General features: G+C 44.0%; 1 protein-coding gene across 1 annotated transcript in view; it reads right to left on the bottom strand.

Annotated features, from left to right (window-relative positions):
• ttyh3a (tweety family member 3a) overlaps window positions 1–15,000 on the bottom strand; it is a gene marked incomplete at its 3' end in the record, with an annotated part of 98,673 nt that overhangs the window by 54,746 nt on the left and 28,927 nt on the right. The window contains 6 exon segments of the mRNA XM_084328330.1: window positions 4,359–4,434; window positions 6,062–6,132; window position 6,365; window positions 6,368–6,464; window positions 12,013–12,233; window positions 12,736–12,847. Coding sequence (XP_084184456.1) covers window positions 4,359–4,434; window positions 6,062–6,132; window position 6,365; window positions 6,368–6,464; window positions 12,013–12,233; window positions 12,736–12,847 — 578 coding nt within the window.

Below are 15,000 nucleotides of genomic sequence, written 5' to 3'. Positions count from 1 at the left end.
TAGCCCGAGCAGTCCATCGGTGGACCGCAAATGACGTCATAATTCACTCTCTGACAATAAGTAGCGTTTTTTTTTTCAAATGTATCTAAGAGCAAAGACCCTAACCATGTCACAACAGCAGTCATAGTGTATATTTTCAGTAATACGTTTGTTTACCAATAGGTTAAAGTGTTATTAGTGAGATTTTATTTTATGGAATGTCTTAACTCATTGACTGCCACGCTCGTTTCCCATCTTTACTCAATGGCGCCAGCGTTATTGACCATTTTAGCGATGTTTTGCGGACCGGACCCATCGTGTGTTCTGTATTATAGCTATGGAGACAATAGTATGGCTCATTTGACAGGCATTGTTTATAGTCCAAGAGTGACTAACCAGTTAATTTCTATACTGTAGTCTGTGCGCTATTACACGCTAAACATCGCCCCTTTCCTGAATAATAATTTATTTTTTTACATAGATCGCAAGATATGACGCGTTATATGCATTATGCCCAAATCGTTCTGGTTGATCGCCTGAAACCCCAAATACTTCCAAATCAAAGGTATATGCTAGGGGTGGGGGGAAAAATCGATACGTAGTAGTATCGCGATACTTTGCGTGGCGATACTGTATCATTCGATACAGGGACGCCAAGTATCGATATTAATATATTAATATATATATATAACTATGCGATCGTGTTTGTCTAGCATGTTTTACGTCCGGTAAAACACGACCTAGAGGGTCCGAGGTTCACTCACCACAATCTCACAAAATCCTGTGGGAAACACTGAAACATGGAAGCAGAAACAAGGGGTATAACGATGCATCGAAATGGATCGATTCTAATGTGACGATTCAACTGCATTGATTTGAAAATGTTAGAATCGATTATAATCTAAATTAATCGAAAAAAAAGAAAGAAAAGATGTATGTTTTTTTTTTGGTGTATTGTTTTTATTGACCTATAGTCCATTCATGCTGAGTGAATCAGTTCCCCCAGCCACATTTGTGTATTAAAATTTTTGGGGGAAATCAATTTTTTTTATTGAATCGAATCGAAGTCAAATGAAGAGATTTCACGATGCATTGAATCGTTGCCTGAAGAATCGTAATCGAATTTAATCGTTGTGAGGTCACACCGTTACACCCCCTAGAAACGACACATGAAGAGCCGCGGGCAGCAGCGGCGTCTGTTCGGGGGGGGGACGGGGGAAATTAAACGCCGACGTATCTGAGCGGCGAGGAGCGAGTGGAAAAACAAACATGAAACCAGCCCTTTATTACCGCTGGCTGTGAAGAGGATGTCATTTGCCAACCAGATATAATAAACAACAAAGTGCACAGTGCAGTAATAAATCGCTCTGGGCATGGAAACAATATGAGCCCAGTGTGAGTCATGTTCCAGCCCTGGTCTGTCAAGGCAGGTATGAGATGCAGACGGAATGAAACACATACAACGAGTGTGCTGTGAGAGTGGTGATGACGTTTTCAAGCCAAGCTGTTTGTAGATGAAAGTACACCACCGTCGTTAAAAGGTGCTGTAAGTGGTATTTTTCTGTTTGTTAAAAGTCTACATGTTAAAAGAATAGCTCAACACTCCCGACAGCCATCACTGACGCTCAAGGTGCTGTAAGTGGTATTTTCTTTGTTAAAATAACATTCCAACAGCCATCACTGAGTGTTTGGTCAGTAACATGGGTCTCTCAGTCCCTCCACTCTGCAGTAAACAGCCATCACTGATATAGTGTCTGGTCAGTAACATGGGTCTCCCAGTCCCTCCACTCTGCAGTAAACAGCCATCACTTGATCACTGATATAGAGTGTCTGGTCAGTAACATGGGTCTCTCAGTCCCTCCTGCTCTGCAGTAAACAGCCATCACTGATATATAGAGTGTCTGGTCAGTAACATGGGCCTCCCAGTCCCTCCACTCTGCAGTAAACAGTCATCACTGATATAGAGTGTCTGGTCAGTAACATGGGTCTCCCAGTCCCTCCACTCTGCAGTAAACAGCCATCACTGATATAGAGTGTCTGGTCTGTAACATGGGTCTCTCAGTCCCTCCACTCTGCAGTAAACAGTCATCACTGATATAGAGTGTCTGGTCAGTAACATGGGTCTCTCAGTCCCTCCACTCTGCAGTAAACAGTCATCACTGATACAGAGTGTCTGGTCAGTAACATGGGTCTCCCAGTCCCTCCACTCTGCAGTAAACAGTCATCACTGGTATAGTGTCTGGTCAGTAACATGGGTCTCCCAGTCCCTCCACTCTGCAGTAAACAGTCATCACTGGTATAGTGTCTGGTCAGTAACATGGGTCTCCCAGTCCCTACATTAATACATTTCATGGTATCCTGTTCCCACTTCATCCAATCAGGAGAGAGAACCCTAGATATTTGTACTTATTTCAAGAAATCCAACATGTACAAGAAATTGTACCCAGCATGCCGTTCAGCGGTGTAACAGTTAATCGGGTCGCCTCTCAATACACTCTGTCTACACACACAGTGTAGTTGGCGGTAAAAAAACATCAAGGACTGCAGAAAGATGGAACAAGCCCCTCCCCCTTCCCACTCTGTTACACTGACTCCTCCCCCTTGACCTGATGACAGCCACCTCCGCAGAAAGATGGAACAAGCCCCCCCCCCCCCCCCCCCCTCCCACTCTGTTACAATGCGTCTTCTTTCTGCTCTTATCTCCTTCCCACACACACTCTGCTGCCCCCCCGTCCCCCCCCCCCCCGCCCCACCATCCCCCTCCCCCTGGGGGGTTTAATGGCCTCTTCCCTCACACTCACACACACACACGCTCCTCATAATGTGACCAGATTGGCCGATGACTCAAAGAGGACCCAGCGGAGAAGGAGGAAGGGCCTGTGACACGTTAAGATGCCACCCTGGTGCCAGAGATGCAGCGGCTGAGTTATAGAGTTGTATTACAGGCTACAGGGGGGAGGTCCCTGCCCTGCTACATAACAACAACAACAACAACAACAACAACAACACTGTTTTCACTGCTGCCCGTAACTTGTAATCACTCCCCCAGGTGGGGTGAAGGATCGGTCCTTTTAAAAGTCTCTTTTTAATGTTTAATATCTATAAAACAACAACAACAACACTGTTTTCACTGCCCAGGTGGGGCAAAGGATCGGCCCTTTTATGTTTAATATCTATAAAATAGCACCTGTACTTGGAACAATTTTCTTTCTCACAGATCCAGCCACGCTATATCATACTCATTATATCATTAGTATGGACCTTATCACATACTCTATCATAGTCCTACTCCTGCTCCACATGGAAGCTCACGCTTAACAATTATGATTTTTACCCTGTGTTTTTATTAGGGATGTTCGATATTGGCTCTTTTTTTTTACCGATATCCGATATACCGATATTGTCCAACTCTTAATTTCCGATACCGATATCAACCGACACCGATATATGCAGGGTTTCCCTCCACCAAAAACACAACATTATGCATACTTTTCACAATAAATAAAATAAGAATTTGTTCTTACTTGCTTGCCTGGGTAAATAAAGGTTATAGAAATGTACAAACATTTTAACATTTTAATGCCGATATCGGCCGATAATATCGGACATCCCTAGTTTTTATGTATGTAGTATTTTAAGTATTTTTTAGTACTGTATGTACATTTTATTCTACTGTTGCACTTTCTATATCACCACTCTGAGCACCGTCACTTTTTCTCAAATCGTTATTGTGGTGGTTTTTATTGTGTTTTCTTTCTTGTGTATTCCATTGTGTATTTTATTGACCGCTGTGGGTCGAGGGCGTGAGACCCAAGAATGTTGCTCTTTTCGTCTGTGAATGTGATGAGATGCAACAATAAAACTGAATCTGATTCTGAATCACTCTTGCCGACTTCTCAGAAACTGCCAGCCGCACCATTTAAACCCCATTTCCACTGAAGAATTCAGAGTTTACTAGGAACTGATAACAACACTCAGCAGCTCTACTTCCCTGAAGAGTAAAGGAAGTGAAAAACGTTGACGGGAGAATGTAAGAGACTCGTTTCCTCTTCTCTACGCCCACGTGTGGTTTTTTAAGGTCAGGCTAGAACAGGGGTGGCCAACCAGTCAGAGACTAAGAGCCACAAAAATCACTGTGGTACCACAAAGAGCCACACCATATACCAGCGGTTCTCAACCTTTTTTTTCAGTCACGGCACCCTTCATGTGTTTATAGGTCTCACCCTCTGGCCTCTGAAGTTGCTAATGTCTTTTTTATTTGGGCCTCACAGAGTTAAAAGTACCCTGTGAGACCCACGGTTGCAAAATTACAAAATCACTTTTAGCCAAAACCAGAACCTATCGATATCATATTAACACACAATGACATTTGCACCTACCTTGATCCATGACTCCGTACTGCTCTGCCGCCTGCGTGACGTACATGTCTGGAGCAACGCAGAAGTCGCTGGAGGTCTGGAGACACAAAGGAGAGCAACACACTTTCAAACCACTTATATCAAAACTAGGGATGTCCGATATTATCGGCCTACCGATATTGCCATTAAAATGTGATATCGGAAATTATCGGTATCGGTTTAAATATTTTAAATTTTTTTTTACATTTATTTAACCTTTATTTACACAGGCAAGTAAGAACAAATTCTAAATATACTTTCTTTGTGTTGATTTTACATTAATTCCATGATTTTTCTCAAGTAAATATCTGTTACAAGCTTCGGTCTGAAGTAGAAAAATGCACATTTTAATGTAGATTAATCTAGATGAATTACAGAAAATTGTGAGATTAATTAGTAAAAAAAAATGTACAGCCCAAATTGACAGCACCATTTTTTTTTTTTATACCTGTGTAAATGAAATGTAATACCCTTTTTTAAGGCCTTAAATTGAGAATTATGAATTTTTTTGTATTATCTCCTTTTTCCGTTTTTCTCCCCTCCCAATCTTAGTCGTTATGCCAATTCTCAATCCCCTTCCTGGTCGTTGAGCACTCTACCGCCTACCGTCGGTCCGGGAGGGCAGAGACTATCACATGCTTCCCCCGACACATGTGTAGCCAGCCCACCGCTTCTTTTCACCTGGCAGCGCGGACGTGTGGAAGGTCACACTACCTCTCTTAGATCCTTCCCTCGCTGTGCAGGCCCTCGACCGAGCTGTAGGAGTCGCTGTTTACAACGACCAGGACCCACCCCACCGGCTTTTCCCACCCGCTAACACGGCCAATTGTGTCAGTATGAACGGTCGACCAAGCCGGAGGCACCACAGCTGGATTCGATCCCACTGTCTCTGCGGTGGTAGACAGACGCTATTACCGCTGCGCTACCCGGCCTCCCTGAATTTAAGACTTTTTAATACCCTGCAGTTAGTGTTCACTTGTGATTGCTTTGTATATATACTCCAATTCAACAAAGTGATCGAGGGCAGTTCCCAGGGTTCCCACAGACGTTGCAAAACGAAATTCAATGACTTTCAAGTACTTTTACAAGCACTATTTTTCATTTTAAAAAAGGCATTTAAAAAGGATACAATTAACTTTTAAATGTTTTTTTATAGAAAAAAATAATCGGATCCAATATTTATGGCCTAAAAACCAATTTCCGACAATTAGTTACACTTTAAAATGGAAGAATTAAATTTCTTGATTCAGAACTATTTCAAATTCAGATGGATGATCAAAACTTTCAATGCGAATGGTTGATTTGAATTCCAAGGACTTTTTGGGCTGTTTTCAAGGAATTCCAGAACCTTGATTGTTGTTGGGTAAAAAATCAAGCACTTTAAGCACTTCAAGGACCTTGTGCGAACCCCTGTTTGTATATATATGTACTCCAATAGACCTATCTCAAACCCTGCCCTCTTTTCTTGATCCTCCAATCACAACTGTCGCTTACCTCGGACAAACGTCCGAGGTAAGCGACAGTTGTGATTGGAGGATCAAGAAAAGAGGGCAGGGTTTGAGATAGGTCTGTTCAACAAAGTGGCGGAGGCCGGTTCCCCCTCCACACATCACTGCAGCTGTTCCGCTCGCTCCGGGTTCGCCCCTCCGACCACAGACACTCGTCGTTTCCATGGAGACACTCACCGCGGAGACCGCCAGCTCCAGACCCAGGGAGCTCCAGCTGATTATAAGGGCCAACACGCCCAGGAAACACCCTGGGAGGGGAATGAGAGTTGGTGGTTAGAGGCATAATAAACTCCCAGGCACTTTGACAGAGGTGTTCCATAAACTCACAGGAATTGTGTAAAAGTGCCCAAATAGTGAAAGAAATAGTAAAATAGTTCCCCTTTAATTAATTACAAATCGCCTGACAGCACTAGGGCTAAACGTACTCCCCCCCCCCCCCCCGACTGAATCATTCCCCCCCACTGTGGTCCGTGACGTCACTCACCCGACGAGCGTTGCTTTGGAGTTGCGGATGAGTCCGAAGAGCACGAGGAGACAGATGAGGATGTCGAACAGCAGCAGGCTCAAGTAGCCCAGCCACCTGAGGAGACAGAGGGACAGACAGGAAGAGTGCAACACGCTGTTAATGTGAACAGGAGTCATGAACGCTTTTCTCCAAAGCCACTTACAGGTTCTGTACAACAGGTCAGCGGGAAGGAAGGGTACAACTCTGGCAGTGGAGTAACAATGTTCGTCAAACAGTGTTGAACTTTAAGCGCTACAGTTTTGAGTGCATAGTGTAGTAGAGACATATTAGTATTAGTGCCGTCAGGCGATGAATTTTTGTAATCTAATTAACTACAGGATTTGTAATTAATGAATCTAATTACGCATTCTTTTTTTTTTTTTTTTGGTCTTTTTCCCCCTCCATTTTCCTCCGATTTTCTCCCATCCCAATGTTAGTCGTTATGCCAATTCCCAGTCCCTTCCTGGTCGCTGCGCACTTACCCCCCACAGTCAGATCATCTGGGAGAGTGGAGGCTACCACGTGCTTCCTCCGACACACGTCCAGCCAATCACCGCTTCTTTTCACCTGGCAGCGCGGATTCTCATTGAGAGGGCGTAGCGTGTGGGAGGACCACACTAACCCCCTCACGTCCAATCCGCGCTTAGCAGGCGCCCCGACCGAACTGTAGGAGTCGCTGTTTACAACAACCCGGACCCACCCCGCCAGCTTCTCCCACCCTCTGATACAGCCAATTGTATTAGTGCAGACGGCCAGCCAAGCTGGTGACAACGCCGGAGCTGTGAGCTGGATTCGAACAGGCAAATCCAGCTCAGCTCCGGGGCTGGTGACGAACGCAATCTCCGCTCGGCCACCTAACCGCCCCTAATTACGCATTTTAATCGCATAACCATTTTAGGCCCGATATTCTATAATCATATTTCTATATGTGTCCGGATGGCGGAATTCAGTACTGTATCTACAAACCCTTCTGTTTAATCATCTTCCATTTATTCATTTGCTTAGATTTTTAAGGTCTGATAAATTTTAGCATGGTGTTATTCAGTCAAAGATAAAAAAAGAAATAATAATAAATTGAATTGATATTCTCATTTGGTTCATTACAATTTACTCAAAGCCTAGTAACAGACACAGTATTTCTGACACTGGGAATACATTCCCTGAGATCCATAGATGTCCCTAGAATCAGATACCAAGAACATATATAAAAATATATATATATATATATTTGAAATTAATTTTGAGTTAATTTTCATAACGCGATAATTTGCTGTGTAATTAATTAATCTAATTAACGCGATAAACTGACATATTAGTATAGTAGGTACTAGTAGTAATATTGGCAAAGATTACTTGGTAGCAAAGTACATAATAGTAAAAGAACGAAGGTTAGTATTTATTATACTTTTTTTTTTTTTTTTTTTTTTAATCTGTCCTCCTGACTGTGGTGGGAAGTTTGTTCCACCGCTGGGCCGAGAATAGCCTGCTTTGATGACCCTCCCAGAGCTCGGATAGGAGTGGCCTCACACCTGATACAACACTAGTGATCTAACACACACACACACACACACACACACACACACACAAGGGCTGAGCCCAAACGTTCGGACCTTCGTTCATTAAGTTGGCATTCTAAATCAACATTCCAATTTTTTTTTTTTTATAAAAAAATCAATAAAAAAATTATGTGTCTATTCATTCTGTTTAAACCAATGGGGTTTTTCTTCACAGTTGCAGATAAAGATTAGGCTACACTAATATTATAGTATTAAAAACTGATGAGTTATATTCATTAACACATTGTGCGCCATAAACGGCGTAAGTCGTTATTGCCCGCCATGCGTTGAACGCCAACACCGGCATAAATCGTTTCTGGGATCAATATTTAATTTTTTCGCCATGGCATTCATAATTCATCCAGCCTTCCTCCGGACTGCAGCGGCACCCTGTCTGAGATTGCAACACCTCAATACCGCCGCCTGGTGGATGGTCGGGCGAGTTACACTCACGTCAAACCGGAAGTGGCGCTCGGTGCATCGAGGAAATCCCTCCGGCAGTCATATCTTGTTACGTGGCTCCAGACGCTTTCAAAACGCAATAATCGATATGATTTACCGGAAATGGATCTAGGAGATCGGCGTGAAATAATTGGGATCTTTTTCCTCCAGTCTCATCGGCGAACGGTAAGAGGACACTAACGTTATTTTCAGCCTGATTGTCCATTTCCTTGTTTGCAATCAGTCTGATCAATATATCAACCCATACTAAATAAAGCAGTTACTGACGATCAAGGAATTATAAACGCCCCCCCCCCCCCCCCCTTTCCTTCACGCATGATGAAGCATAACTTATACCGATCATATACATTTGAATTTTTTAATATAGCGTGTATAGGAAAGAAACGCCAATCGATAATCTATCATATGCGCCAGGGCCTATAACTAGCGTTTTTGGAATTACAGCAGAAAAGCTTAAAAACATACTTATTATTCTCGAAGGTATTAACACAACAATGTATGAATGAAAAAATATAACGTTCCCACATCCTGAACGATAGATAATCGATGTTGAATGGGCCATTCAACATGGCAGACTGGGTATAATAAAGAAAGTTGATTTAATTAAAAAAAAAATAGACTAATTTAATCAGATTAATCACTTTATTCAAATTGAGGATTTAGTTTGAGGATATTTATAAAAAAAATTAAAAAATATTATTTAGAATAACCCTAACCCTAAAATTTAAAAACGAAGGTTTGAACGTCCGTTCGAAAAACCCTGACGAAGTTCGAATCCCAAAAACAGGCTTCAGGGACAGCCTTGTACACACACACACACACGCGCGCAAACGAAGCAACTAACAAACTGAACTACTAACTAAACAACCAATTGTCCAAATCAAATAGAACGTATTGCTATTTCTAACCCAAAAAAAGATGCAATAGGAGGAGGGAAAAGCTTTGCTCAAATTTATACAAAACTAAAAACCCAGAGGGCTCCGAGCACGGTTTTTACTATCACCAGGTAGCCAACTGTATATTTACTTTGCTTTTAATAATAATAATAATAATGGATTGGATTTATATAGCGCTCTTCATGACACCCCAGTGACCCCAGAGCGCGTACAGAGTCCATTATTCGTTCATACACAGTCATCCCGGTGGTGGTAAGCTACAATTGCAGCCAGAGCTGCCCTGAGGCAGACTCACGGAAGCGTGGCGAATAATCATCACCTACGGCCCCTCCGACCACCACCAACATTCATTCACATGCATACACATTCATACGAGGCAAGTAGGTTAAGTGTCTTGCCCAAGGACACAACGGCAGTGGGATGGACATGGGCTTGAGCGGGATTCGAACCACCAACCATTCGATCATTGGACGACCTTTTGCAATGCATATCTCAAGATGTCATCTTATTAATGCTGCATTAAATCAGCAACTCATAAGGACCTAAAAGTCCTTCAACGTGGTTTGACTGTCTAGTAGTGATGTCGACGCTTGTGATCCATGAGGATGCAGCCGGCGGTTGAACAGGAAAGCCTGTGTTGACCGACTCTGCTGCCAACTTTTAAAATCCAGAGAGATATCCAGTTGGGCCGAGCCCAAACGTTCAAACCTTTGTTCCTTACGTTGGCATTCGAATTCAAAATATTTAATAAAAAAAAAAAAAAAAAAAAAAAATGTCCTATTCATTCTGTTTAAACCAATGGGGTTTTTCTTCACAGTTGCAGATACATATTAGGCTACACTAATATTATAGTATTCAAAGAAACTGATGAGTTATATTCATTAGAAAATGTATTTGGTTGGGGTGGGGCTTCTCCCTGGGCTGGGTCTGGAAAGTTGATTTAATAAAAAAAGAAAAAGACTAATTTAATCAGATTAACACAATCTGCGCCATGCCCATCATATACAACTCTCTGCCAGTGCTGTAACCCTATGCAGTGGCTCACCTTCTTTGCAGGGCTATAACTTTTTAAATATTATAGCTATATCGACATTACTATGGCCCGTTAAACATCGGGTATCGATCGTTCCGGATGTGGGAACGTTATATTTTTCCATTCATACATTGTCGTGTTAGTACCGTCGAGAATATAAGTATGTTTTTAGACTGTAGAGCAGTCATTCCTAGAACGCGCGTTATAGGCCCCGACACATATTATACATTATCGATTGGCGTTTCGTCCCTATACACGCTATATTGAACATTTCAAATGCATATGATCGCTATAGATTATGCTCCATCATGCGTGAAGGAAAGGGGGGAGGGGGTCGTTTATGATTCCTTGATTGTCACAAACGGCTTTCTTTAGTACAACATCATACATCGATCGGATAGATTGCAATGAAATAAATGGACAATCGAGCTGGAAATAACGTTAGATTCCTCTTGCCTGTGGCCGATGCGTCTGGAGATTTTTTTTTCCAATTATTTGACAAGATCTCTACAAACAGCCTCACGCACAATGCAAGTTTGTTTTGAAATGCTGGCCGTATATAGCATGAGATTAGACGGCCCCCAATGGCCGGGAATGTGTTAAATAACGTGCATTGTTTTTTTTTAAACGAAGGTTTGAACGTAAGTTCAAAAAACCCTGACGAAGTTCGAATCCCAAAAACAGGCTTCGGGGAAACAGCCTTAACACAATGGCGTCCGTTCACGAGTATATACGTGTTTAGAAAAAGAGCGTTGTGCACCAGAGCCACGTATATACTCGTGGCAAGTTGTTATTGTTTTATTCCATATTTATAACGCTTATTCGGTACCCGATCCACTAGCAGGATCTTTCCACATATTTGATTTTCGAAACATGCAGTACCGGCCAGATCCGCTTAGGGGCGCCATCGCTCCACTGCAGTATCATTGATGGGATTAAAAAAAAAAAATGCTTTTACAGTTCTGTGGGCGGATCATAGATCCTTGATTCCAAAAGAAGACCCTCCATCTTGGATCAGCTTGGCGAAAGTTTTTTTCAGCGTGGAATAATGGGATTTATGATTAGCCAATGTGCATATCGATCTACCAGAATCCGATGACTGGTGAGGAAATGCTGCCGGCGATCACATGGCCTGACGGTAGGATAATATTACCCCAAATTACAGCTGGATTGGACATTGTTTTATAACGTAACGTGATCGATCAGTGAAAATGCTATATTGAACGCACACTGTATTGCTAATCAATAATAGTAATCGGCGTTCCCCGCCGCCCCCATTTCATCCATAGATGCTCTGTAATAGTCCGGATGATACGCAGTTTGTTTTACTTCATTCGTATATATATACAGCAGAAATGGCGTTTGATATAACGGCGCCAACGTTTAGCCTTTTTTGCAGCCTCCTGCAGAAAAGCCTAGACGAAAAGCGCGATATACCTTATATTCACGACGCTATAAAATGAAAACCAACCGATGAATTTTTATTTTCTTTAAGCCATTATGAAGGCACGGTTTATGCACTCAAGTGACAATGAGAATGGACAGATAGCAATACTATAAATGATATATAAAGCTCTTAGAAAGTACATCGGTTTGTTTACAATCCTCTGAGGCCTAAATCGCCGCGGGGCGCCGGTCGTCATAGTGTTACGTAGAGCTGGGTCTCTCTCTCTCACCTGTACCAGTCGTAGAGCTGGATGCGCTCCGCCAGCTGGTCCAGGGAGAGGCCGGCGTTGGTCCAGAAGGGGATCCCGGCCGTCAGCGTCACCAGCTCGTCCAGCTGGCCCTGCAGCTTGTGGACGATGGACAGGTAGTCCGTGTGCTCCGCGTACCGGGCCTCCAGCCGCTGGAGGTCCACCTCCACCGTCTGGTTCAGGGAGGAGGCGCCCTCATGGACCTACAGGGGGAGGGGGGGGGAGAGAGAGAGAGAGAGAGAGAGAGAGAGAGGGGGGGGGAGAGGGAGGAGAGAGAGAGGGGGGGGGAGAGGGGGAGGGAGAGAGGGGGGGAGGGAGAGAGGGAGGGGGGGAGAGAGAGAGGGGGGGGAGAGGGAGGGGAAGAGAGAGAGGGGGGGGAGAGAGAGAGGGGGAGAGAGAGAGAGGGGGGGGGGGGAGAGAGAGGGGGGGGAGAGAGAGAGAGAGAGAGAGAGAGAGAGAGAGAGAGAGAGAGAGAGAGAGAATCAAGTCAAGAGTTTTATTTGTCACGGCATACAAGTATACAGTGAAATGCGGGGGAGAGAGAGAGACAGAGAGAGAGACAGACAGACAGACAGACAGACAGACAGACACCCTGTACCACTCTGGTGATACAGGGTAACGCTGAACTCAGGGGGAGGGGGGATGGGGGGGGGTGCAGTGGTGGGTGGTATGACGTCATCATGGCGGCTGCGGGGAGAGCCTCACCAGTCTCTGGATGCCCGCGACCGTGCGGTTGGCGTGGCGCAGCGAGTACGTCAGGCGGTTCACTCCGTCGCAGGTCTCGCCGTTTCCATAGAAACCGACAGCTATGCCGGCGCTGTGGGGGAGACAAAAGGAGAGAGGGGGGGGGGTGAAGAGGAGGGGGTTAGCTAAAAAAGAAACAAGAGAGTAGACAGAGGGAGTCTGAGAGAGAGAGTCTGAGAGCGAGTTGGGGAGAGAGAGGGAGAGAGTGGAGAGTCGGAGAGAGAGGGAGAGAGATAGGAGAGAGAGAGAGAGGAGAGAGAGAGAGAGAGAGAGAGAGAGTCTGAGAGCGAGTTGTGGAGAGAGAGGAAGAGAGAGAGGGAGAGAGATAGGAGAGAGAGAGAGAGAGAGAGAGAGAGAGGAGAGAGAGAGAGAGAGAGAGAGAGAGAGAGAGAGGAGAGAGAGAGAGAGAGAGAGAGAGTCTGAGAGCGAGTTGTGGAGAGAGAGGAAGAGAGGGAGAGAGTGGAGAGTCAAGAGAGAGAGGGAGAGAGATAGGAGAGAGAGAGAGAGAGAGAGAGAGGAGAGTTGAGGAGAGAGAGAGAGAGAGAGAGAGAGAGAGAGAGAGAGAGAGAGAGTCTGAGAGCGAGTTGGGGAGAGAGAGGGAGAGAGGGAGAGAGAGTGGAGTCGGAGAGAGAGGGAGAGAGTTGGGGAGAGAGAGAGAGGAGAGAGAGAGTTGGGGAGAGGAGAGAGAGAGAGAGAGAAGTGAGAGAGAGGAGAGAGTCGGATAGAGAGAGATAAGTGAGAGAGTCAGAGAGAGAGGGAGAGCGAGTTGGGGAGAGAGAGGGAGAGAGAGAGGAGAGAGAGAGAGTCGGAGAGAGAGTCGGAGAGAGAGGGAGAGAGAGGGAGAGAGAGTCTGAGAAAGAGAGAGAGATAGAGTCAGATAAAGAGAGAGGGGGGAGGAGAGAGAGAGAGACAGAGAGAGAGGGAGAAAGGCTAGGCGTGTGAACCCCCCTCTTGTTGTGCGTGTTGTTAACCCTGCTAGTCCACATCCGTGTGAACCATCATCCATTGAGCTCCCGACAGAAAGCCTCTCTATACAGGAGCGTAGCAACCAGAGGAGCGGCCAGCTATGCTGCTCACTGCCCACACGGCAGCACTCACTGCAGCTGACAAAGAGAGGTCTGAGCCACTTCACAGACAGACATATAGCCTGAGACTATATCACAGATTATATATCACAGAGACACTATTAGAACTCGCCAGGGTTATAAAATAATGTAAAGAGGGTAGAAGAAACATGTTGGCATTTTGTAGGGCTGCATGATCCGTCAGACTGACTGACTGACTAGGGGTGGGTGAAAATATCGATACGTAGTAGTATCGCGATACTTTTCGTGGCGATACTGTATCGATACAAGGACGCCAAGTATCGATATTAACATTTTTTTTTGTATTATTATTTTTTTTTTGTATAAGGAAGTTGCATTGTTCATTTCAATACCTGTAATAGTACAGTAGTCCACACACACACGTGTGCATTCAGTTAAGTTGGAATAAGACTGTAATACAAACAGTTCAGTTTGTCAGGTACATGCAACACAGATTACAGTGTTGACATCTTGTCGGCTTGAGAAAATACCATGTTCTGCAATAAAAATGATTGAAGTGAGATGAACAGACTGAAAACTTTATTTTATTAGATAAACACGTTGACAAAGTTTTACTTTGCAGTTGAAAAAAGGTAATAAATCGCAATATTAAAGGGGAACTATCTTATAAATGGCCTTTTTCAGTGTTTAGCATTGTTTCCTAGCTATGTGGACTTATATTAATATGATCCATGTCTCTAATTCTCATATTGGCGCAGTCTTCCAATTCTCCTCTCACAATATTCACCCTCACTGAACTGAGTCATCTGAAAATGTGCTGATTTGTGATGTCAGAGAGACTCGGCTGCATGATAATCTGCTGAGACTCACACACTCCACACAGTTCCCACAGTGGTTGGAGCCCAGGCTCAAACGGCTTAAGATCTTGAGGTAGAAAAATGCTGTTTTTGAGGACTTGATTAGAAATACAAAACAATGAATAAAAAAAAAAAAAAATTACAGAGGTGTTCCATAAACTCACAGGAATTGTGTAAAAGTGCCCAAATAGTGAAAGAAATAGTAAAATAGTTCCCCTTTAATATCGCAATACTCAGCATATCGCAATATTTTTAGTATCGCAATACTATCGTATCGTGAGGCCTCTGGTGATTCCCACCTCTCTCTCTCTCTCGCCAGGGTT

The sequence above is a fragment of the Notolepis coatsorum genome (assembly GCF_963971535.1).
Source record: "Notolepis coatsorum genome assembly, chromosome: 14".
Lineage (NCBI taxonomy): Eukaryota > Metazoa > Chordata > Actinopteri > Aulopiformes > Paralepididae > Notolepis > Notolepis coatsorum.
Note: the sequence above shows the minus strand (reverse complement) of the source record. Positions and strands in the feature narration are given on the sequence as shown.